General features: G+C 40.6%; 1 protein-coding gene and 1 pseudogene across 1 annotated transcript in view; one reads left to right on the top strand and one right to left on the bottom strand.

Moving 5' to 3' along the window:
* The window catches only part of Anxa4 (annexin A4), a 145,123-nt gene that overhangs the window by 102,217 nt on the left and 18,861 nt on the right, over nt 1–24,045 (top strand). The window contains exons 9-11 of the mRNA XM_045153117.1: nt 2,674–2,767; nt 9,420–9,515; nt 13,797–13,855. Of these exons, the coding sequence (XP_045009052.1) occupies nt 2,674–2,767; nt 9,420–9,515; nt 13,797–13,855 (249 nt within the window). The remainder of the gene's footprint in view (nt 1–2,673; nt 2,768–9,419; nt 9,516–13,796; nt 13,856–24,045) is intronic.
* On the bottom strand, nt 14,693–14,941 carry LOC105944758 (annotated as a pseudogene).

Here is a 24,045-nt window from a genome sequence, read left to right as displayed (position 1 = left end):
TGGGAACCTACTTTTCTATATAATGCAATACTCAGGAGCCATAGACTGTTGCTAAGGAATTCTCAGTGTTAGGGATGGGATACCTTCCAGTGAGTTGTTGGCCAGGGAGGTCCCTGATGCCCCCAAAACATTATAGGCCATTGCCAAGGCCTTTGTTTTCCCACCAGGAATAGACCCTATTGCTGAAGACGCCACATACTTTGGCTGCAAGGTCACTAAGAAATCCTAATGGAGCCAAGCTAAAAACCTCCTACATGTAGACCAGCTGACCAAAAGCCATGCTGCATGCAGTTAAATGGAAGAGAGAGAAGTCACCCATGAAGATACTCAACAGTGGACACTGCAAGCCTTATATTTAGCCAGCCAGGCCAAATGAGCCCGGGGGTGCACTAGTGGCACATCTGTTATGGGGGAAACCAGCTGCCCTCTAATTTGACTGGAGGCCTGTTCCATGGGAATGAATACATCCCTGATATTGGAAACCTACAACAGGGGTAGTCATGTAACATCTGCTGGTGTCTGGCTAAATGTATATACTATGCTCACCAAATTGCCCAGTAAGAGCTTCTCTTAATGTTCATACCCATATATTAATGCTACTCTCACTTTTGGTTAAAGAAGCTTCTCTTTTCTGATGGCAGTGACTTTAGGTTGACTCAGAAGGCACCATGGTGCTGAGAAGTGACAGAGGAGTGCCAGCACTGCAATATCTCTATCACACCTTCCAAGGCTCAGGGTCCATTGCAAAAGAGGTGGTGGAAAGAATGTAAGAGCCAAAGGAAGGGTAGGACTCCTTACAACTTGCTTCTCCAGACACAAAATTGCCTAGATATCCATGACCTCACAGTGCCTGTAACTACCTACACAAGATCATCATAATAGGAAGAAATAAAGGAGAGACTGATTGAGAGGGGGAAGGGGATATGATGGAGAGTGGAATTTCAAAGGGGAAGGTGCAGGGGGAGTGAGGGAATTACTATTGGTTATTTTTACAATTATCAAAGTTGTCAATAAGAAAACTAAACTAAAATAAAATAGATCATTTGGTTGCAGAGATGGCATAGCAACTAAAGTACTTGCTGCACAAGCATGAGTACCTGAGTTCAGATTCCCAGAATGCAAAGCCAGATGCAAGTAGCACCAAGTGTCTGTAACTCCGGCATGCTTGTGGTGAGATGGGAGGCAGAGAATTTCCCAAGTAGCTCAGAGCAATGAACAAGAGACTCTGCTTCAAACAAGATAGAAGGTGAAGACAGGTACTAAAGGTTTGTTCTCTGATCTCCATGCACATACTATGGCATGTGTATACCTGTTCTTCCCCCCCCCCACTCTCTCTCTCCATTGTCCAATAAAAGTAAATACCATCCCATGATTTTATACAAAGTATAGCATTGAATCTTCACAATAACCTTAGGGTTTGGATCCCCATTTTACAGATAAGGAAACTGAGGCTTAGAGAAAATTTTCTTGTTCAAACTCAGACATAATAAATGGATTAACTGAGATTTGCATCTAGACTGTATTTTTTTTTAATTTTTTTTGTTTTCTGAGGTAGGGTCTTACTCTAGCTCAGGCTGACATGGAATTCACTAAGTAGTCTCAGGGTCGCTTCAAACTCACAGTGATCCTCCTACCTCTGTCTCCCAAGTGCTGTAGACTATTCTTTTCTAAAATGTTTTTTTTTTTTTATTTGACAGAGGAAGAGGAAGGCAAAGAGAGAGAGAGAGAGAGAGAGAGAGAGAGAGAGAGGGAGAGAGAGAGAGAGAGAGAGAGAGAGAATGGGCATGCCAGAGTCTCCAGCCACTGCAAATGAACTCCAGACGTGTGCCTCCTTGTACATTTGACTAACATGGGTCCTGGGGAATCAAACCTGGGTCCTTTGGCTTTGCAGGCAAATGCCTTAACCACTAAGCAATCTCTCCAGCCCTAAACTGTATTCTTAACCAACACCCAAACATAATGAAGTGTTGGTTTCACTCTGTGTGTGAGTTATAAACCAATATGGCTTATGCAGAAAAGAACCTATTGCTTTCCTTAGACGAGAGTTTAGTATGTGTGTCTTGGGCTTCTCAGAGACTAGCCACTGGGTTTTAGTAGACAGGCCACTCCAAAAGCCAACATCCCTATAGACCTCATAGGAGCTACATGTATGCTTCAGTGATGGAAATTAGCATCACTCCCACATACATTAATTGAAGTAATTAGTGCATTAGGCAGGGATCCCCAAAACAGAGTCAATAGAATATGTGTTTATATGAATAAACTTACTGTAAGTGGAAGATGCATTTAATACGTGAATCTGCTCAACATCTGAGCTTAGCCCTTGTCTGCCCTTATTATTGTGTAGCTGACTAGGAGCTGTGACTCATTGCTGCCCTCCCATTTTGAAAAAAATACCATACTGCATATACCTAGCCTGTGAAAAGATCAAAATGTACAATTTAAAGTATGGCTTCTATTGACTGTGTAACATTTTCTGTACCATTGTAAAGGTAAAGTGGGAATTATGGTGTGTACATGTGTGTGTGCACACATGTGTGCAAGTGTTCATTGCTTTTCTTTCCAACTAACAAAATGAACACAGTTAGCTCAACTCTTGGAGATTTGGAAATATTTGCATGGGTCCTGGCACATCCTCTTTGGTGTTTAATCTCATGTTTTGTTTGGGCTCAGGACCTGTATGAAGCTGGAGAGAAGAGATGGGGAACAGATGAAGTGAAATTTCTAAGTATCCTCTGCTCCCGGAATCGAAACCATCTGCTGCATGGTACGCACTTTACTTCCCAGAGAGATAAAAGACACTGAATACCATGTGGCCAGAATTATCAATAGCCTTCCCCCATTGCTTGGTGCAGAAAACTGTCTTATAGTATTATCTCAGAAGTGTGTAAATAGAATGACATGAAGGAGGGCCAATTTCTGAAAGGTTACATTGGTAAAAGTTTGGCATTCCTGTTTCTAAGATACCAATGTTCATAGTCCATCCTTAGCCTAAAATAGCCTAAATGGAAGCTTGCCTCTAGTGTTCATGACCTTCCAAACCATAAGCTTCTGACTTGTATGAATTCTCTTCTATGAGTGGGCTCAAATCCAGTCAGAGAGCAATTGATTACAACCATAACCTATGTATGTGCCACTGTTGTACCAGTGGGTACATCTTGCCTGGCTGCTTGTTCACACTGTTGGTCACTTGCATCCACAGCAGCTCTCATAGTATTTCCCAGTGCTATGAAGACTAGCCAGCGGGTGGGGGGGTGGCTTCCATCAGTTCTAGTTTCATCTCTCAATGTCTTGTGACCATAGTTTGTGGTGTCTTCAGCAGTAGGGTCTTACCATTTAGTTTTGGTGGGTAACCAAGTGCTTTGACAATGGTCTGCATTGTTTGGGGGGCTTCATGGGCCTCTCTGACCAACAGCTCACTGTGGAGAGTAGCCCAATTCTGGCACTGAGATTTATAAGCAATTGCATGTAGTTTTAGGATAAAGCTTTCTCCAGCCCTGCAGGGTACTTCTGTTCCCTATCTGTATCTTTAAGAGAGTTATATCTTTTAATTAGCTAACAAAGAGGTACTTTTGTTTTATTTATTTGAGAGTGACAGACAGAGAAAGAGGGAGAGAAAGAGAGAGAGAATAGGCACATCAGGGCCTCCAGCCACTGCAAACGAACTCCAGACACATGCACCCCTTTGTGCATCTGGCTTATGTGGGTCCTGGGGAATCAAGCCTCAAACCAGGGTCCTTAGGCTTCACAGGCAAGCGCTAACCACTAAGCAATTTCTCCAGCCCCAAAGAGGTACGTTTTAATGGTACTGACTCATGCCATCTTTAGTTTTGAATATCTCCCTCATCCCCTTCCTTCCTTACTTGTTTCTCCAAGACCCTTCTCCTCACTCTATTTTGTCTTCCACTTGCCTGACTATCTTCTCTGATTCTTCCCTGCTTCTCCTCTCTTCAAGTCTCATTCTAGCTTCCTTACCAGTACTAGTGATGATTACTACAACTTATAAATAAATCAAACTATTTCCTGTTAGGATCTGCATATGAAAGGGAACATGTAGCATTTGTCTATTTGAACCTCACTTAGTATAATTTTTTCAAGGCCCATCTATTTTCCTGAAATTTTCATAATTTCATTTTTCCTTACTGCTGAGAATTCTATTGTATATGGTCCACATCTTCACTATCCATTCACCAGCTGATGGGCATCTGCTGATTCTGTTTTCTAGCTATTGTGACTAGAGCAGCAACAAACATGGCTGAACAAAAAGAGTAGAGTCATTAGGTATATGCCCAGGAATGGAATAGCTGGATAAAATGGTAGATCCACTATTAGAATTTTGCAGAACCTCCCCATTAATTTACCTAGTGGCTGTTTGTCCTCCCACCAGTGTTCGCAGGGCGTTCCTTTTCCCCCACACCTTCACCAGTATTTGTTGTCATTTGAGTTTTTGATGATAACCAATCTGAAAGGATTGAATCTCATAGTGTTTTCAGTTTGCATTTCCCTGGTTCCTAAAGATGTTAAAGATCTTTTTAGATATTTATGGGCCATTTGTATTTGTTGCTTTGAGAATTCTCTGTTCAGTTCCCTGATTTTTAAAGTTGTTTGATATTTTATTACTTAGTTTTTTGAGTTCTTTATGTATTCTGTATATTAAACCTCTATCAGATGTGTACCTGGTGAACATTTTCTCTCATTCTGTAGTTGTCTATTGATTCTGTTGATGGTTTACTTAGCTATACAATAGCTTTTCATTTTTATGAGATCCCAACAATTTTTGTATTCCCTGAGGTACTGGGGTCATATTTAGAAAGTCTTTCCCTATGCCTATATCTTGGAGTAGTCTCCCTACTTTCTTCTGTAATCACTTTATGGTTTCATGTCTTATATTGACATCCTTGATTCATTTTAAGTTGATTTTTATGCAAGGTGAGAGAAGGTTTAGATTCATTCTTCCACATGTGGTTATCCAGTTCTCCACTGCCATTTGTTGAAAATGTTGGTTTTACTGATGCACGGTTTTGGCCCCTTTGTCAAGGATCAGGTGACTGTAGTTACTAGAACTTATACCTGGATCTTCTATTCCATTATCTATGTATCTGCTGTGTGGAAGTGCCATGGTTTTTTTTTTTTTTATTACTATGTCTTTGTCGTACATCTAGAAATCAGTTATGGTGATGTCACCAGCAGTATTCTTTTTGCTGAAGATATTTTGTTTGTTTGCAAGGAGAGAGAGGGGAAGGAGGGAAGGAGAAATAATGGATGTGTCAGAGCCTCTAGCCACTGCAAATGAACTCCAGGTGCATGCACCACTTTGTGCATCTGGTTGTAAGTGGGTACCGGGAAATCGAACCTGAGTCATTAAGCATTTGCCTTAACCACTGAGCCATTTCTCCAGTCCATGGTGAAGAAATTTTTGGCTATGTAAGGCTTTGGGTGTGTGCGTGCTTCCATATGAATTTTGAGCCTATTTTTTCTATTTCTATGAAGAATGGTACTAGAATGTTGATTGGAATTGCAATGAATCTGTATATTGCTTTTGATAGGATGGTCATTTTCATGATATTATTTCTTTTAATCCATCAGCATGGGAGAGCTTTCCATCTTCTCATGTTGTGTCTTCCTCAGTTTCTTTCCTGGATGTTTGAATATTTTTACTGTAGAAGTCTTTCATTTTCCTGGATAGGGATATTCTAAAATACTTTTTTGTGGCTATTATAAATAGGACTGCTTCTCTGATTTCTTTCTCAATATGTTTGTCATTGATAAATAGGCTACTGATTTTGTGTGATTTTATATTCTACCACTTTGCTGAGTTTATCAGCTCTAGAAGTTTTCTTAGGTCTCAAGTACAGAATCATATTATCTTCAAATAAAGATAGTTTAATTGCTACCTTCCTAATTTTTATCCCTTTCATTTCTTTCTTGTGCCATATCACTCTAGCAAAGACTTCAAGTACTATATTAAATAGCAGTGTAGAGAGTGGACACCCCTGTCTTATTCCAGACCTTAGTGGAAATTCTTCAGCTTTTTCTCCATTTATTATGATATGGTCTGTTATATATAGTCTTTATTATGTCGAGATATGATCTCTCTCCCTAGTCTCTCCAATGTTTTAATCACGAAGGGATGCTGCTGTAGTTTGTCAAAGAATTTTCTGCATCTGTTGAGATGGTTCTGTGATTTCTATCCTTAAGTCTATTTATATGCTGTATTATGTTTGCCAATTTCAACATATTGAACCATCCCTGCATCCCTGAAATGAAATCTACTAGATTTAGGTAGATGATTCTTTTGATGTGTTGTTGGATTTGATTTGCAAATTTTTTTTGTCGCATCTAATTTTGCAAGAGCAAGCAAGCATGGTTTACAAAAGCTGAATTTGGCAGTTAATGCAGAGCAAGCACCAGATAAGGGCAAGATAAGGGTACCAGGTAGCCTGGACTTTAGGGTAAGACTAACACCAGATATCTTTATTGGAATAATACCCTCAGACTTGTAGCTATTGTTTTGCGTTAATTTTTTATTCTCCTATAGCTCCTGGAGAATGTCAAGATGGCTTCCGTTAGGTCTGTTGAGGTTGTTTCAACTGTGTTGGGATTTATTTCTGATTTAATATCTAGTAGGTTTTGCTTTTTTTTTTTTTAAAAATATTTTTTGTTCATTTTTTATTTATTTGAGAGTGACAGACAGAGAGAAAGACAGATAGAGGGAGAGAGAGAGAATGGGCAAGCCAGGGCTTCCAGCCACTGCAAACGAACTCCAGATGCGTGTGCCCCCTTGTGCATCTGGCTAACGTGGGACCTGGGGAACCGAGCCTCGAACCAGGGTCCTTAGGCTTCACAGGCAAGCGCTTAACCGCTAAGCCATCTCTCCAGCCCAGGTTTTGCTTTATAACATTTGGTGAATTGTTACCTTGTTGAGTATAAAGTGGCCTTCTTTCTCTCTTTTAATTACTTTTGGCTTAAAATCTAGTTTGTCACATATTAGTAAAGTCCCACCTAATTGTTTCCAATTTCATTTGCTTGGACTGTCTTTTCCCATTCTTTCACTCTGTGGTGAAAGGTGTCTGTCTTTAATGGTAAGGTGGGTTTCTTTTAGACAGAAAATGGATGGGATCCAGTTTTCTGATCCAGCCTGTTAACTTGTGTTTCTTTTTTGTTGTTGTTGTTTATTTGTTTTGTTTTTGATTGAGGAATTGAGTTAATTGATATTCAGAGTTTTAATTGAGGTGTGAGTTAATCACTATCAAGTTGAAGATTTTGTAGAATTATTTTTAGTCTTCATTTACTTTCATGTTTATTCTTTTTTTTTTTTTTTTTTTTTGAGGTAGGGTCTTACTAACCCAGGCTGACCTGGAATTCACTATGTAGTTTTAGGGTGGCCTCGTACTCACCATGATCCTCCTACCTCTGCCTCCCAAGTGCTGGGAGTAAAGGTGTGCGCCACCATGCCCAGCTTCATGTCTATTCTTGTTTTGATTATTGTTATTCCCTCATGTAGCCTCTTGAGTATATTTGTTCTCTTCTTTAGTTGAAGTACTTCAGCCAATATTCTCTATAGGGCTGCCTTAGTACTCATATATATTCATAAATCTGGCTTTTATCATAGAAAGTTCTTCTTTAATCTTCTATTATGAAGGATAAAGTTTTGGGTATAGTAGGTTGGCAGCCACGATCTTTGAAATTTTGAAATACTTCATTCCAAGCCCTTCTGGATTTTAGAGTTTCCATTGGAAAATGGGGTATAATTCTGATGGGTTTACCTTTCTAAGTAATGAGCTGTTTTTCTCTAGAAGCTTTTAATATTCTTTGTTTTCTGTGTTTAATGTTTTAACCGTAATGTGACATGGGGAATTTCCTCTCTGCATCTCTCTATGTGGTGTTCTGTGTGCCTCCTGTATTAGGCCTCACTCTTGTAAGATTTGTGAACAGTCTGTATAGGGGTCTTGGCTGGGCATATTGAGGGGTGCAAGCAGTGTGAGTGGGCCTAGTCTAGTTGTTCATACTCAGGATGGGGGCTGGTGAGTGGTCAGTGGAGAGGGGACAGTGCCAAATGGGCCAGATCCCCACTACAGGCTTGCAGGATCTGGGGGTATATCTGTGTGACTGAATGGGCATGAATGGTGTGACAGATAGCTCTGATTTGAACACTGAATGACCTACCCTGTGCACTGGCAGTCTCCACATGCATCTTGGCTGGGCATACTGGGGAATGCAAACAGCTCTAGCAAGGGCCAAGTTTAGTTGTCCTTCAGTTGGGTTTTTTTTATTCTAGCAAACATACGTTGACAAGACAAAGAATGAAAAATATTAGTGGCAAAATTGAAGGAAGACTAGAAGTTAAGGTGATGAGGTGATTCTGGGGACATCCCGAGTCATGGATTTTATTTATAAGCAGAGCTTGCTCCAATAAAAATGCTAATTTGGGGGGCTAGAGAGATGGCTTACCAGTAAAGGCATTTACTTGTGAAGGCTAAGGACCCAGATTCAATTCCCCAGTACCCATGTAAGCCAGAGACACAAGGTGGTGCCTGCATCTGTAGTTTGTTTGTAGTGGCTAGAGGCCCTGGAATGCCCATACACTCTTTTTCTCTCTCTGCCTTTTTCTCTCTCAAATAAATGAGTAAATAAAATGTATTTTTTAAAGTGCTAATATTTAACTTCTGCTTCATATTAGCTAAATTATAGTCTGTAGACATTATGCCCAGAAGTTTGACAGGGTTCCAGGTGAGTCTAAGTTCTTTAAGGGTAAAAATGATGGTGCTTTTGTCCAATTTAAAGACTCCCAGGAAGGCAGTCCTAAAGGGTCCTATCTGAGAGAACTGCTTACCTGCTTGGTAGAGGTTATGGTATATGTTGCTGGATGTGGGTGTCCCTTGCTTGACTACCTGTGAGGATTACATGGATAAGGGCAAAGAAGATGACTAAGGAGATAAACCAAACAAATCTCTGCTTAAGGAAGGCCCCTGGCAAGAGAAAATATTCACAGCATTCAAAAATATTTGCCAAAAAACAAAAACCACAAGGCTAATGTATATTAAAAGATACAGCCAGCTGTTACCCAGTGTGACTCAGTTTTAAAGAGGCTGCATTGCTGTACTTGTGATGAGCCAAAAGGAAGACTAGCATATGGGTGAATGCCAAGGCTGTTACAGAATGATACCTTCTTCTTTTCTTTAATATTTTACTTATGGTGGGGGGGCTACAGAAAGAGAGGGAGAGAATGATCATGCCATGGCCTCTAGCTACTGCAAAAGAACTCAGTCCACTGGACTACATCCTGTCTGGGTCCTCATTGGTTTTGTTCTGAAATTTGCCAAATAATAAATAGTATAAATGCTTCAGTGGGTTCATTCTCTCCATAAATTTAACTTCCTGTATTTTTTTTAATTATGCCATTTTGTTATTGTTTGTAGTGTTCGATGAGTACAAAAGGATATCACAAAAGGATATTGAACAGAGTATAAAATCTGAAACATCTGGTAGCTTTGAAGATGCTCTGCTGGCCATAGGTAAGCTGGTAAGGGCTATAGAAACAATCTATTGATTTTCCTCCTCATTATCAAGAGATATAGAATTGTATTTTTCCAAGATTAAAGTCATTTCAGTCATTAATGGTACATTCCAGATTTTTTTAAAAATAAAAGTCATGTGATTTTTATTCAGCTAGGAAAGTCTGTATACTTGGAGATGCTCTAAGCAGAAGGTACCTGAAAACAGGAGGGAGAGATGGGTAGCTGTAGCATGGAAGGCAATTCATTATTATACCAACTACTATCTATACTCAGCTTGGTTCTTTCTAAATGCAAAATGTTTCCTGAACTCTTAAACCTTTATCTCTTGTCTGAAATACTTCAAGTGCTTCTTAGGTGTTTTCTTTTCTTTCTCTCCTGAATTTTATTCTTCAATGCTACAACTATATGGATTAAACAAAAACTTTGTCAGTTTTAAAGTGCCCCACAGCCAGACTTGCAGGCACAGAACTGTAAACCTAGTTATTCAGGACACTTGAGGCAGGAGGATGGGAAGTTCAAGGTCTGCCTGGGCTACGGAGGCAGTTTAAGGCTAGCCAGAACAACTTAAGGAGACCTTGTCTCAAAATTAAAATTAAATAAAAGGATGGGAGACTTGGGATGTAACTCAGCAGTAGAACGCTTGCTTAACTTGAAGCCCTTGGTTTAATCCTCAACACAGCAATAAAGTAGTGGTGAGGAGAAATAGATCTAGTTATATGACTTGTCTTCTTAAAAATCTTCCAGTGATTTCCCAAGATTAAAAGTCTTAAGCCTATTCATACCCTGAATGAAAGATAACTCTTTGATGTATGTGTGTGTTGGCACCAAGCTCTCTTACCATTGCAAATAAAGTCCAGATACATGAACCACTGGCTGTTTGGCTTCACATGGGTGCTGGGGAAACAAACTGGGGCAAGAGCAGGCTGTGCTTTTAACCTTGGAGTCATCTCCCCAACCCCAAACATATACATATATGTTTTGGAGATAGGGTCTCATTCTTCCCTCAACTCCCTAAAGAGCCAAGGAGGACCTTAAATTTGTTTGTGATCCTCGTGATTCCACCTCCTGAGGGCTGGGATTATAGATGTGTACCACCTCTCTATTTACTAATGATTTTTTTTCTGCCTTCACCAGATAGTACATGTTGAGTGATTGAACATGTTCATTTCCATGTTCATACTGTCTCATCTACTTATATTATCCATCTCCTCTTTGCCTGTAAAACTCTAGTCAATCTTTTAAAACAGTAATCACAAGGTAAGAATAGTACTTAAGAAGTCAAGGCAGAAAAAAGGAGGAGGAGGAAGAGGAGGAAATGGTGGTGATAGTGGTGAGCAGAGCCAGGCGTGGTGGTGCATGCCTTTCATCCCAGCACTCAAGAGGCAGAAATAGGAGGATTGCAGTGAGTTCAAGGCCACCCTGAGACTACATAGTGAATGAGTTTCAGGTCAGCTTGGTTACAGCGACACGCTACCTCAAAAAAAAAAAAAAAAAAAGATGAGGCAGAAAGATTATGAGTTTGAGTCCAGCCTAGGCTACAGAGTTTAAGGTAGCTACAGCAAGAGTTGTAGAGGCAGGAAGATCATGCACTTAAAGGTGCTTGTTTGCAAAGGCTGCGGGCTTGGATTCATTACCCGTGTCTCCCATAAAACCTAGCAGCATTTATTTGCAGCAATGCAGCAAGAAACCCTGGTGCTCTGGCACAGACATTCACTCACGCAAATGGATTTCATCCCCAGAAGTGCATACAGGTGCAAACATTAGTGAGCTGGAGGGCAAGGAATTCAAGATCATCCAGCCTTTAGGTAGCAAGTTCGAGACCAGTTTAGGCTACATGATACCTTGTCTCAAAATAAATAACAAAAGTGGGGTCAAACTTTCTGGTAAGGTTTGCGCTATTGAATTCTGTGCCTTCTCTGGAGTCCCACAGATATCAGTAAACACTCAAGACAGTTCTTTCTACACGCTAGCTCCGTTCCACGTGTCATCCAACCCTCTCTGCCAGCATCTTCAACTCTTCCACTCACCTGAGACCTGTAACTTAGCCCCTGGATCTGAGAACCAGAGTCCGAGGCTCAGGGTGACCCAAGCCTCTGGAAGGACCCACATTCCGATGCCACCCAAACCAAGCGCTCTTCTTGAACCTGTGCCCTCCCCCTGAATACCAGGGTGGCCCCTGCAGCTGTGCTTGCTGGGAGATGTAGTCCCGGGCTGACCTCACTGTCCCAGAGGTTGACTGGTGAAGAGACTGCTTATGGCAAACTGAGAAATGTCCTAAGCAGGAAGGGAAGGGTGTACTTTGCAATGGCAAGCAGGCTGAAACTAACTCCTCGAGATCTTCTGTGTGTCTACAGATATTTTTTAATTGATTCTCACTAAGTTTCCTAAGCTGGTTTGGAACTCCCTGGGTTCAACTGATGATCTGCACCTCAGCCTCCCAAGAAGCTAGAATTACAGATGTTGCCGTCATATATGCTAATGTTCTAGATTTTTTTTTTTTTTGAGAGAGAGAGAAAACAAAAGAAGCAGACAGCGAGAGAATGTGAAAGAGAGAGACAGTCGGGTTATGTGGGACCTGGAGATTTGAACATGAGTTTTTTTTTTAATTTACTAGTTTTCTTTTCAGCAAATACAGGCAGTTTGGTACCATTGTTTAGGTTCATCCATGATCTGCCCCCTCCCAATGGACCCTCCTCGTTGATGTAATTGGGTCGTGCATTGTGGAGTTAGTCCACAGTTATTGGTACAATAAATGTCTCTGCATCTCATGACCCAACATGTGACTCTGACATTCTTTCCGCCCCCTCTTCCGCAAAATTTCCCTGAGCCATGTTGGGTTCATTTTTGGTCTGCTTCAGTGCTGAGGTGTTGGGGGCCTCTGAGGCTCTGGCTCTCTGATTTGGTAGGAGTTGATTTTTCTCTGCGTTGGTCTCCTTCCCCCTTGTGCTGGTATCCAGTTCATCAGGAAAACAGCACCCTTGCTTGTTTTGCCAATTTTCCTTAGTTTCAGTTGGGGCACTTTTGAGGTATGATGGGGTGGCTCTCTCCTTAGGATCTGCATCTATCTGAAAAAGAGAAGCAGATTCTCCAATGGAGAGCAAGTTAGCACCAGGACAAATGAGATAGCCCTTACTTTTTTTTATAGAGAGTTTAATAGTGGTAGGCCCTCTTGTACCCCATGATTGATGATTGATGATGATTGATATTGGAGAGTGGGCTTATGTTTGGATATGGTTCTGACTTGTTTCCCAGCTCCAGCTATGGGTCTCATACCACTGAGGGGATCAGTTATCCAAATCAAGAGCAGTTGGTTCCCCACCATGGCTGTGTGCCACTATTGCACTTTTGTGAGCATCACATCAGGTTATTTGTTGCTAATTAGGCTAGATCATGAGTTGCTTGGACAGATATTGGTCATTTCCCCCAGTTGCCCATGTAGCACCTTCTGGCACTAGACACGCTGACTGTCTGGGGACTGACTCTTTCCTGGCTTCCAGCCATGCCTGAACATGAGTTTTTAAACTTTGCAGACAAGCGCCTTAACCGCTAAGCCATCTCTCCAGCCCATGTTATAGAATTTTAAACAAGAAATATTACATACAACCTGATCTCTTGTGCCATGAAGCTTTTATGTTTCTATTTTCTATGCTTTTATATTTCATAAGGGAGATAATACAGTATTAGCTGCATCTTACAAGTCTATGAATGGGTTGAACTCATAGCTGTCTTATATGGTAGTATACATAATAATCATTTTGAAACTATGGACCACCCTCTGCTTTGAGGGTTGTTGCAGTTACCTTCATATTGTGAGGACAAACAACTGACCAGAAGTAGCTTATGGGAAGAAAGGGTTTCTTTCAGACTTATAGTTTTCAGGGGAAGCATCATCATGGCAGAAGAAGCTGGCTCACTTCACCATCCACAGAAGAAAGAGAGGAAGCAAGCACCCACAAGCAGGAATTGTCTCTGAACAAGCAGGGTTGGACTTCTAGTTGGACTCTAGTAAGTGGGGACTAAGTAGCAAAACTTAATCACAAACACTTGAGGCTACCACAGTGGCATTCATTAATTGCTCTCTAAGAAATAGATGGTAAACTGAGGCTCCTTCCCATCCAAGAATGTAGTCTATATTCATGAAACATTGGTTAGCTAAAATTTCTCTGGCAAAACAATCAAGATGTATTTCTTGATACTTGGTAGAAATAGAGGGAACATGCCACTTTTATTTTTTTCTTAGGTTTTATCTTTTCATTTCTGTTTGTTTTTCTGTTTCAGTGAAGTGCATGAGGAACAAACCAGCCTTTTTTGCTGAAAAACTTTATAAATCTATGAAGGTAAACGACTTTGTTTAGCATCTGAATGACTTTGACATATCTTTTGTTCACCTTTTTAGGTTTGCCTATATTCCCACCCAAATTTCACCCTGAAGTATCCAGCTCAACTTTTTATATACTGAGTATTGCTGCTAAGAATATTAAATGATATATATTGAATATTCATGATATGTGAATCCCTGTTCTTAATGCTTTATATATTTGGACTAATTTTACCCCCACAACAGCCCTATGGGGCAGTGGCTCTTAATCTCAGTTTACAAGTGGGAAAACTGGGATGTGGTAAGAGGAAGTAGTAGAGCAAGGATGCAAGCCATACTCTGAAACCCAGAGTTGTAGTATGTGTAAGCGCTCCTGCCAGGGACCAGGAGAGGCCAAGAAGGATGAAAATTGGACCTTGCTCCTTTTTATTTTTCTGAGGTAAGGTCTCACTCTAGTCCAGGACAACCTCGAACTTACTCTGTAGTCCCAGGCTGGCCTTGAACTACTAGCAGTTTTCTTACCTCTGAGGCCTCCCAAGTGCTGGGAGTAAGGATGTGCACTACTATGTCCAGCTTCTTTTTTTTTTTTTAATTTTGTAAATTTGAGGGTTTTTTTAATGAAACATACAAACTTTTATTTAAAAAAAATAACAGGTAAAGTCAAATAGGCACTTATATTAAGAGAAAAACTGCATAGAAGAAACTGTCTTAAGCAACTTATAATAACCTACTTGCAGTTGCATTTACTGAGCTCTGTTACTGTGAAGAATACAGCTCATGACAGGTATGGATGAATCATTTGTACATTTGTCAAATACCCACCATGTACATTCATTTGGAAAAAGATTTGAGGAACTCAGATGTACTTCATTTTTTTTTTTGGTTCCTTTGGAAGAGGTCTGAAGAGAAGAATGTGTGGTTCTGGTTCATGAATCATGTAATGAGCCCATCCTATACTCTGTTGGACACCAGGTCTCTTCCACTCCTGTTCAGACATAAGACATTTTAGGTACTAGTTGGAAAGTTCTCTGGGTAACATGACAGGCTGGTACTTGTAGTGCTTGCTGAAGTACTTGTCTGAGTAGTAAATCTGCTTGTGGGCCATTCCTCCAGCACACACAGTGGTGGAACACAAGGCGTGCAAAGCAAGTGCAGTGGCAAGTGCAACTGCAACTGCTTCCAGGCAGCCCAATGACTGGACTCTAAATTTGATATTTTTATTGTATTTTGTATATATCTAAAGTTAAAAGTTGGTAAATGAGTGTGTTAGCTAGTTGGTTTTAAATCAGGGTCTAACTGTAGCCTAAACTGACCTGGAACTCACTAGTATTCCAGAATGGCCTTGACCTCATGGTGACCTTCCTATTCAGCCTCTTGACTGCTATAATTAAAGGCATGCTCTGCCATACTACTACTAGTTTTAAGAGTGATGGATCCTCTCAAGTAAGTAGCTCTGACTCATTGTCTTACAGCTTGCAAAGAATTAACAAGTGTGGGCTCAACAGAAGGGCCAATTAAGCAAGGCTTATTTTAGGAAATTAAGTAAAGCAGAAAGCTCTGAGTTGTTGGGAGGGTCTCACTCAACAGGTCATCTGCATGGTGACCTGGATCAGGTTTTCTTATAACATTGGGCATGTAATTTAGGCATCGAGCTAAGATGAGCTTTACTGGTTACATTTAAATGTTATGGAGGACCTTGATTCATTGGTGGATCAGGGGAAAGAGTGCAAACTAAAAATGGGCCTATGCCCCTGCTCTTTTTTTTTTTTTTTTTTTTTTGTTGTTGTTGTTGTTTTGAGACCAGTCTCATACAGTCCAAGCTGGTCTGGAACTCACTATGTAGCCAAGGATTCTTCCTAGTGCTGAGGTTACAGGCTATAGCACCATGCCTGGTGTTGAGCCCTTGTTCTTACAGAATGTCTTACAGATAAAACAATCATGTACAAAACATCAATAATACTATAGAATTTAAGACAGCAGTTCAAGTTCCAAATATTATAGGAACATGGTGGAAAGGGCGTATTTTGAATGTGTACTTGGTGGAATTTCTTTTTATAATATTTGTATTTGCGAGGAGAGATAGAAGGAGAGAAAGAGAGAGAGAGAGAGAATGGGCACACAAGGGCCTTTTGCTGATGCAAACAAATTTCAGATGTATGTGTCATGTTGCAGTTACATTAATGTTGCTGGGACAAAGCACCTGACCAAAAATAGCTGATTTTTATTTTGGCATGTAGTCTTGAGGGGAAGCTTCATGATAGCAAGGGAAAGTGTGGCATGAGAAGAGGCTGGACATAACATCTGCCACAGCAGGTAGAAAACAGCAGTAGGATAGTGAGCTGAATTCTGGAAAGGGGGAGCTGGTTATAACACCACCAAGACTGTCCCCAATAGCACACCTCCCTCCAACAAGACTCTCCCTCCCAAATTTTCACCAGCTAAGGACAAAGCATTCCCAACACATGAATTTATGGAGAACATCTGATTCAAACCACCATATTCTACCCCTGACACCCATAAACTGATGACCATTCATGATGTAAAATGCAATGCATTCAAATAGTCAGCTTTAATAGTTCCCATAGTTTTAATAATCCTGCTGCTATTCAAACATATCCATAATCCAAGGCCTCTTAACTTTGAGCCTGTAAAACCAGAATGCACAGCACATGATGGCACAGAGTAAACATTCACACTGTAAAAGATGGCATTGGGCATAGCAAGGAAAGATTAAATCAATACAAGATCTAAAAGCAACCATGTCCATCTGGGACCGTAAATAATGTCTCTGGGGTTCCAATTCTAACCCTCCATCTGGGTTGCTTATTGCCCAGAGAAACAATCTTAGACAGCAGCTATTCTTGGTAGCTCTCTCATAGTTCTGGCATCTCCATAAAGCTAGGGTCTCCACAGCAAATAATGGTTTATCCCCATGACTCCATTGGGCCTACACTCAGTGACTCTACAACCCCCCTCCACCTGTACTAATTTCCTGTTGCAGTTACCTTCATATTGCTGAGATAAAGTACCTGACCCAAAGTACCTGTTGGGAGAAAAGGTTTTATTTTGCTTTATAGTTTCAAGGGGGAAGTTTCATAATGGTAGGGGAAAGCATGGCATGAGCAAAGGTTGGATATCACTTTTATCACAGCAGATTAAAAGCAGCAGCAATGGGCTAGAGAGATGGCTTAGCAGTTAAGGCACTTCCCTGCGAAGGCTAAGGACCCAGGTTCGACTTCCCAGAACCCGTGTAAGCCCAGATGCACATGGTAGCACATGCATCTAGAGTTTGCTGAGGATAGAGGCCCTGGCATACCTTCTCTCTCTCTCTCTCTCTCTCTCTCTCTCTCTCTCTCTCTCTCTCATAAATAAATAAAAGTAAAATATTAAAAAAAAAAAACAGCAGCAAGAGAATGAGCCAAACTCTGGCAGGGGGAGCTGGCTATAACACCCCTAAGCCTGCCCCCCATAGCATGCCTCCTTCAGCAAGACTCCCCACTCAAATTGCTACCAGCTTGGGACAAAGCATTCAGAACAGAGTAGTTTATGGGGGATAACTGATTCAAACCACCGTATGCCACTTTTTTCTTTTGGTGTGAACAGCTCTCTCAGTTTATTGTCAGGGAAATGGGTTTATAAACATCTAAGGGGATTTGATGTACAATGTTCCTATGGAAACATTCATTCCAGCACGTAGGCAATGATAGGGGAGAGGGTCAGGTGATCTAGGGTCTCAGGGGGATGGGCTATGTGAAGGTGCTGTCTGATAAGGATTTTCCTAGGCAGTTGGCCAAAGGTCACAGGGCTATGGGCAAAACCTGAGTTCAGGTGTGCCGGGCTTGGAGATGGAGTGGCCTCCTGTAGCCTGGGAGTCCTTAGCTGTGCCTGGCAGCTCAGGTCCCTCTCCCAAAGGTTCCAGCCTGTGCCTGGCAGTGCCTGACAACTCCCCCTTTGTTTTTATAATGGGGCACTGTCATCCCAAATGAATTCTTAATAATTTACCATATGTCCAGATCTAGTTAGGGGGTGTACAAGGACCTGATTGGTAGCAACCTTAGCAATATTAGTCATTTGTTATCTGAGAAATTTGATGAGACAGGGGGCTATAAGCAATAGGGTTCCTATAGTAAGGAGGGGGCTAAGGAGAAGCCAAGCAACTAAAGGGTTAAAGAACCAGGTGGTGGGGTCCTCAGGCTTGTAGCAGTCAATCAACTTAACAACATTTGATTCATTAACAACAAAAAAATCAATATTCCTTTTCCAAGACCATTCATGTCCAGCAGTAATGAAGTCTAAGGTTAGGCAGTTTTGAAGTACCACACCCACGAGAAAGTTCAATTGTCTCTGGAGAGATTTGAGGATATTGGTCATAGGAGACACCCAGAGACAGTGTCACACCAAGGCCCACCAGCCTCTAGAGGGATGAAGATCTCTTTTTGGTTGGCATTGGCCTTTGGCTCAGGCAGAGTAGGCTGATTTTTTTTTTTTTTTTTTTTTGAGATACACCTGTGAAGCAGTCAAGACTGGAGAACAATAAGTGGTTGAGGAAATATATATGCATGGGGTGGTTACTCCTTTTGCATCAAAGGAGAGAAGGTGTCTTGACACAACTGGTTCTGATTATGGAAATATTGAGCAGGCATTCAGCTCTGATCGGCTTAGAGCTGGACAGGCAGAGACATAACTTGACTGGCATCAAAGAGGGCAAGGCCTGTCCTTTGCAGAGCCAGGGACATGAAGCACACATGGAAAAACAGTTCTTTGGAAGTAGGCAAGAGATAAGAAAAATTTTCTTGTCCTTTTTACCTCCAGGGGTCCAGTCACCAGAATTCTATCCCCCTTTATTTCTCCGTGTCATGAGAAGACACTCTAATTGCTGTTAGGGGACAAGGAACATGAAGATGTCAGATCCTTACTACTTCCTACTGAATGGGACATGAAGTTGTGGTACTTAGAGTCTCTCCCAGAGAGGGGAACTATGCTAATGGACCCCAGAGTGTAGGAAGATAGTCTTGGAAGAGAACATTGGGTAGAAAGAATGAAAGTAAGGAGTTAATGAAAAGTAAGCACACAACAAACTGGTCCTTTTTGAGGTCAAGGGAATCCAGGTAGACAGGCTTGGATTGTCTCAGGACCATCTGAGCATGAGCTGGCTGAGATTTTCTTCCAGAACTGTTCATCAAATGTCACAGTAGGATTCGACATGGTTTGTAAAACAGACAAGATGTTAGCAGAGTTATCAGAAACATAGACACAACATTTAACCTTGATAATACAGAGCTACTGGGTGTCATTAAAGGCTGTATAAATATAATTTTTTGGCCTCAGAACTTATTTATGTATTCTAGATTTGAAAATAACCCTTTTGACATGTATAGGTTTATTATTATTATTATTATAGAATTAGAACTATGGGAAAAAGATGTCTTCTTTGTTTCCCCTCTTGGAAAGCTTTTGTTGTATTACTTAATAGGCCATTTGAATATTTAAGGGTTTTTTTAATCTTTGGTTATACATTTCTCTCTGAGTGTTTAAGACCATGCAGATAGCCGAAATTTAATTAAGGATTAATTTTGGAGGTCACTAATGGCTCTCCAAAGAGACTTTAGGGACTCAGGAGTAGCCCTATAGTTTACTGGTGTTTTCTGTCAGAATGAATCAGGGCCATGCTGGCCAACTAGTTTTTCCTTCTTTGGGAAGTCAGGAGGACTGATTGCTCCTTAATTGTGACTCTCCTGTTTTAGACTGTACACCAGTTTTATTTGGATCTCCGTATCTTCCCTACTCAGGAAAACAGGTGACTTAGCAGGGGGCCAGTGTAGAAGTGTCCCATCATCTCCAATGGCCTCATGACCTGGGATCACATGCCAAAATATTGTCCCTTTTTGCTCTAATGATTCCAACTGGCTTTGGCTTTTACATAGGTAATTAACACACTTAGAAAGGAAGTTACACCAACCTGGATGTATGTACATATAGAGCACATTTGATTACTGAAATAGATTTAGTTAAAGACTGGCACAAAGCTTCTAAAATCATTTTGTCCAGCCTTTAAAATTTTTGTTTTCCTGTGGAAGCATAAGCCATATGTCTGAGGCATAGAAAGTAGAGACATCTTACACTTTAAATATTTAATAGCTATAAATACAGGCAAAACCTGTTACCAGTCTTGAAAACAATACTAATTACTTTATAAACTAATTAATTTAACCTAGAAATTGTCAGAAAAGGACAAGTAAGACAGTATAAAGTCTTAGCACCTGTGTTTGAAAACATCATTGATTAGTTCAGATACCTGTGTGGGTACCAATTACCCAGAGAATATTGGAAATAGAACCACAGAGCTTGAAATTTTTTTTCTCAGATGAAGACCATTGTTTGAACATGAGGCTGTACTCTAAAGTAGGGAATATGTCTTAAGAGTTAATTTTGTTATAAGTACTGGACTTAAGATGGCAAAAATGAGACAATTGCTTCACATACAATAGAGCAGAATCTAGTCCTTTGCTGAGCCAAAACATCTAGCTAATTTTTAATATAACCCTTGACAAATCTTTTTTTTTTTTTTTAAAGAAAAGAGGCCATTTGACAACCAATGATTTTGGCTTAATCTTGATAACTATTGATTTTATGTACCAGAGAAATTTTTATTAACATAAAAGAACTTTATGTCTTACCCATGACTTAAATTTGATAAATCTTACACAAACTATTCCAACATATTTTAGCTTGAAAATTAGTTTTTTTCTTTCTTAAGAGTTTGTGAACAGTTGAGAAAAATCTCTAACTTTAGGCATGGTGTTTAGGTTTAGCCTGAAAATTCTTTCCTACACATGCACATCTTTATCCACATACTTTAACGTTTTGATTTAAGTACCACTCAAAAAGCATTTTTTGTTTTTTGAGGTGGAGTCTCTCTGTGGTCCAGGCTTACCTGGAATTCACTATGTACTTTCAGGGTGGCCTCGAACTCATGGAGATCCTCCTACCTCTGCCTCCTGAGTGCTGAGAATAAAGGCATGTGTGCCACCATGCCCAGCTTCAAAAAGCATTTTTAAGGAGCATTTTATGTCCAACATTGAAAAATTCCTTCCCAGTTCCTTCAATAAACTCATTTTACCCAATAATTAACCATCTTATTTATAAGACTATTAAGAGAAACTATACCAAATTGATTAATCCTATTACTCACAGACAAGCAAGTAGTTAAAAGACGATCTTACATCATTAATACCAGTAACACACTTGGAAATTATTTTTTTTTTCCTTGTGGAAGCAGGAATTCACTTTATTGTTATAAGCAGTTGCCTATAAGATGTTGGGGACAAAGGTGGGGATTTTAGGATGGGGGGAAAGGTAAGGGCCAATAGTAAACTGTGACTATTAAAATGATAATTCCAACTCCTGTGCAGAAGTAGCAGGCCAGAAGCCATTAGGTGTCTTTCAGAGTCTGAGGCAGATCACCAAACTTTAGCTAGGGTCAGGAAATTCCACTAGGCCTCATGCCCAGGCCTTTCAGGGGCCAACATCTCCCCCTCTTGTTTTTGTAAGAGCATTAGTCACCATGGCCCCTGTCTTAGGTTGTCCCCCTCTGGGGATCTTATCTGTCACTGGGTACCATGCATTTAGCTTGCCGAGAACCCATTCCATGGCCTGTCTTAGGTTGTCTCAGTCAGTCTGAGATCTTACCTGTCATTGGTCACATGGAGGGCAGAGGAGGTGGCAGTGGGTCATCTGAGGATCTCAATTCCTGAGTTGCCAGCCTGTGGTAGTATATCTCAACCTGAAGGAGTTTTGCCTCTAGCCACTGGTGAATGAATTGTATAACTTTGTTAATTACACAAGGCCCACCATGAGGATAAGGAGGAGGGGAAGGAAGGGCCTAAGACAAGGGAGGAGGTAGGGTAAGAAGCCATGTAAGCCTGTCCACAGTGTGCTGTCCTGGGGGTCCTGTCGCTTCCTCTCCAAGTCTTCCTGGAGCCTCTTAATCTTGTCCTGCACGATTTCCAATTTATTGGCATAAAAGCAGCATTTTTTCCTGTAAAAACAAGTATATGCCTCCCTTTTCAGCCATTAGTAGGACTACCTCAGCCAGGGAATCTAGCTTCCAGGAATGATATCTACATCTGGGATTAAGGTGGCTGGGGCACAAAGGCCCATCCAATTGGTGGGCAGAAAGTTATAGGCCATCCCACCTCCACAAACATAAACCATTCCAGAAGGCGGGCAGCATTGAGCACTGGACTCAGTTGTGTTAAAAGTACGTAAGGAAGGATGAATGTACCCCACATCTATACTGGAATTATTAGGTGAAGGTGGGGCCCAAATGCAAGTTCCAGAGGAAACATTGGGAAAAGCTGGACGGGGATGGGGAAGGTGGCTGAGCAATTTTTAAGGTCATATGGGCAACTGTACTGCAAGCAGCCAGGGAGGCCTAGATATTGTGGGTCTCTAGCTGGTACCCAAATGGGTCTTTTTCTTTTTACAAACTTTTTCCATGGACAAAAATTCCATGAGCTTCACACAAGTTTCTATCAAAAACTCCTTTCTGTTACAGAGTTTTTGCACTTTAATCACTTCTCAGTACAAAATATTATCCCAAGGTTGGGAAACACACAAACCCTTTGATCTCAGCCATGTAAACATAAATCTTAAGGAATGGCCAGCTCTTATCAGTAACACTGAATGTGTATAATCTTGCTTACATGTAGGTGCTAAAGTCTTGCTGTCAAATGGCCCAGAGCTATGGATACAATGCCAGCCAAATGGCTCCAGACAATTCCTTTTCCCTTTTTTTAAAATTTAATTTTTTTTAAAAATTTTTAAATTTTATTTTATGAACCAGGCCCTTCTGGGCCTCATTTTAGAAAGACTGTCTTAGGTTGTCCTCTACGATATTTAGGCCTTACCAATCATCGGTACATGAATTCCATCATTTATGCCCTGTCTTAGGTTGACCTAACTCAAGAGAATCTTACCCGTCTTTGATTACCAGCTGTTGCAGGGGCTTTAAGATAATGTCTCAGGAAGCTGGGGTCGGTCTGTAGCTGTATCCCATGTACTTCTGCATGGATACCCATAATGGATCTCAAAAGGCATTTAACAAGTATGGGCAGTAGACACAGAATGAGTAAAAGACAAGCACCCATAGCAGTAAAGCTTCCTACCCAAGAAGTGAGAGAATTCCATCCAGGCAAGGCAGACTTAAAAGCAGATATTAAGTCATCAGCAGCTTTAACTGCATCAAAAATAAGATGATTATTTTGCAAAGACAAAATCTCTGAATGCAACTGAATCAGATCCAAGGAAATATTATCATGTCAAATAGCTCTTAAATGCATTTTCCAACGGTGTTGACTGTCTTTATATTTTCTAGAAGTAATAATACAAGTCCATCGAAAATCTACATGACACTCCAAAAGAGTTATTTGCATTATGAAATGGTTTCACTTTTAGTTTTACAGCACAGAACACTGATGAGTAATATAAAGAAATATTCACATCAATGTTGATTTGTTCTTGTTTTTTAAACCAATTCAGGTGTCCCTTGAGTGACATCTCCTAAGTGTTGGGGTTGAGGATGCCAGAACCAGTTACCTGCCTTCTATTTTGTCCGTAGCTTAAATTTGTTCCTGTTGTCACAGCTGTCCCCCATGAATGGTATAGCACATGCCCATGCATAAAATGTTTGAATATCCTGTATTTGTATTTGTTTTTAATATTGCCAAGGTGCTACAGGAAATTAAAATTCTAAAATTAGAAAAAATAAAATCATTAAAAAACAAAAAATAAAAAAAAAAAGTACAAGCCTATATCCAAATGGGTCTTTTTTTATCTTGAGGGAAGACACATTTAAACCCTCTCCCTGCTGTGAGGAGCGGGTCTGTTCTCCAGGCCCCGGTCAATGGGTTCCTCCATCTTTCCCAGATAGAACTGTAGGTAACGAATGAGGACCAATGTTTTTGAAAAGGGGATAATTGTTTATCTTTTTAGAAAAATCTAAAATATTTAGGGTAAATAATGCCTTTTTTAGTTGGTCGTGTGGGAGTAAGGATTCCCCCTTTTGTTATTGTAATTAAGACTTGAGAGTCTGATTATATCTTTTAAGGGTAGCTTGGCCCCGGGGGGGTTGTATGGGATGCCTGTGGAATGTGATTTTTCCCTGGCGTGTGCCTATGCCCAGCAGGCATGGGAAAAGGTATCAACTGA

Source organism: Jaculus jaculus, chromosome 6 (genome assembly GCF_020740685.1).
Source record: "Jaculus jaculus isolate mJacJac1 chromosome 6, mJacJac1.mat.Y.cur, whole genome shotgun sequence".
Classification (NCBI taxonomy): Eukaryota; Metazoa; Chordata; class Mammalia; order Rodentia; family Dipodidae; genus Jaculus; species Jaculus jaculus.
Note: the sequence above shows the minus strand (reverse complement) of the source record. Positions and strands in the feature narration are given on the sequence as shown.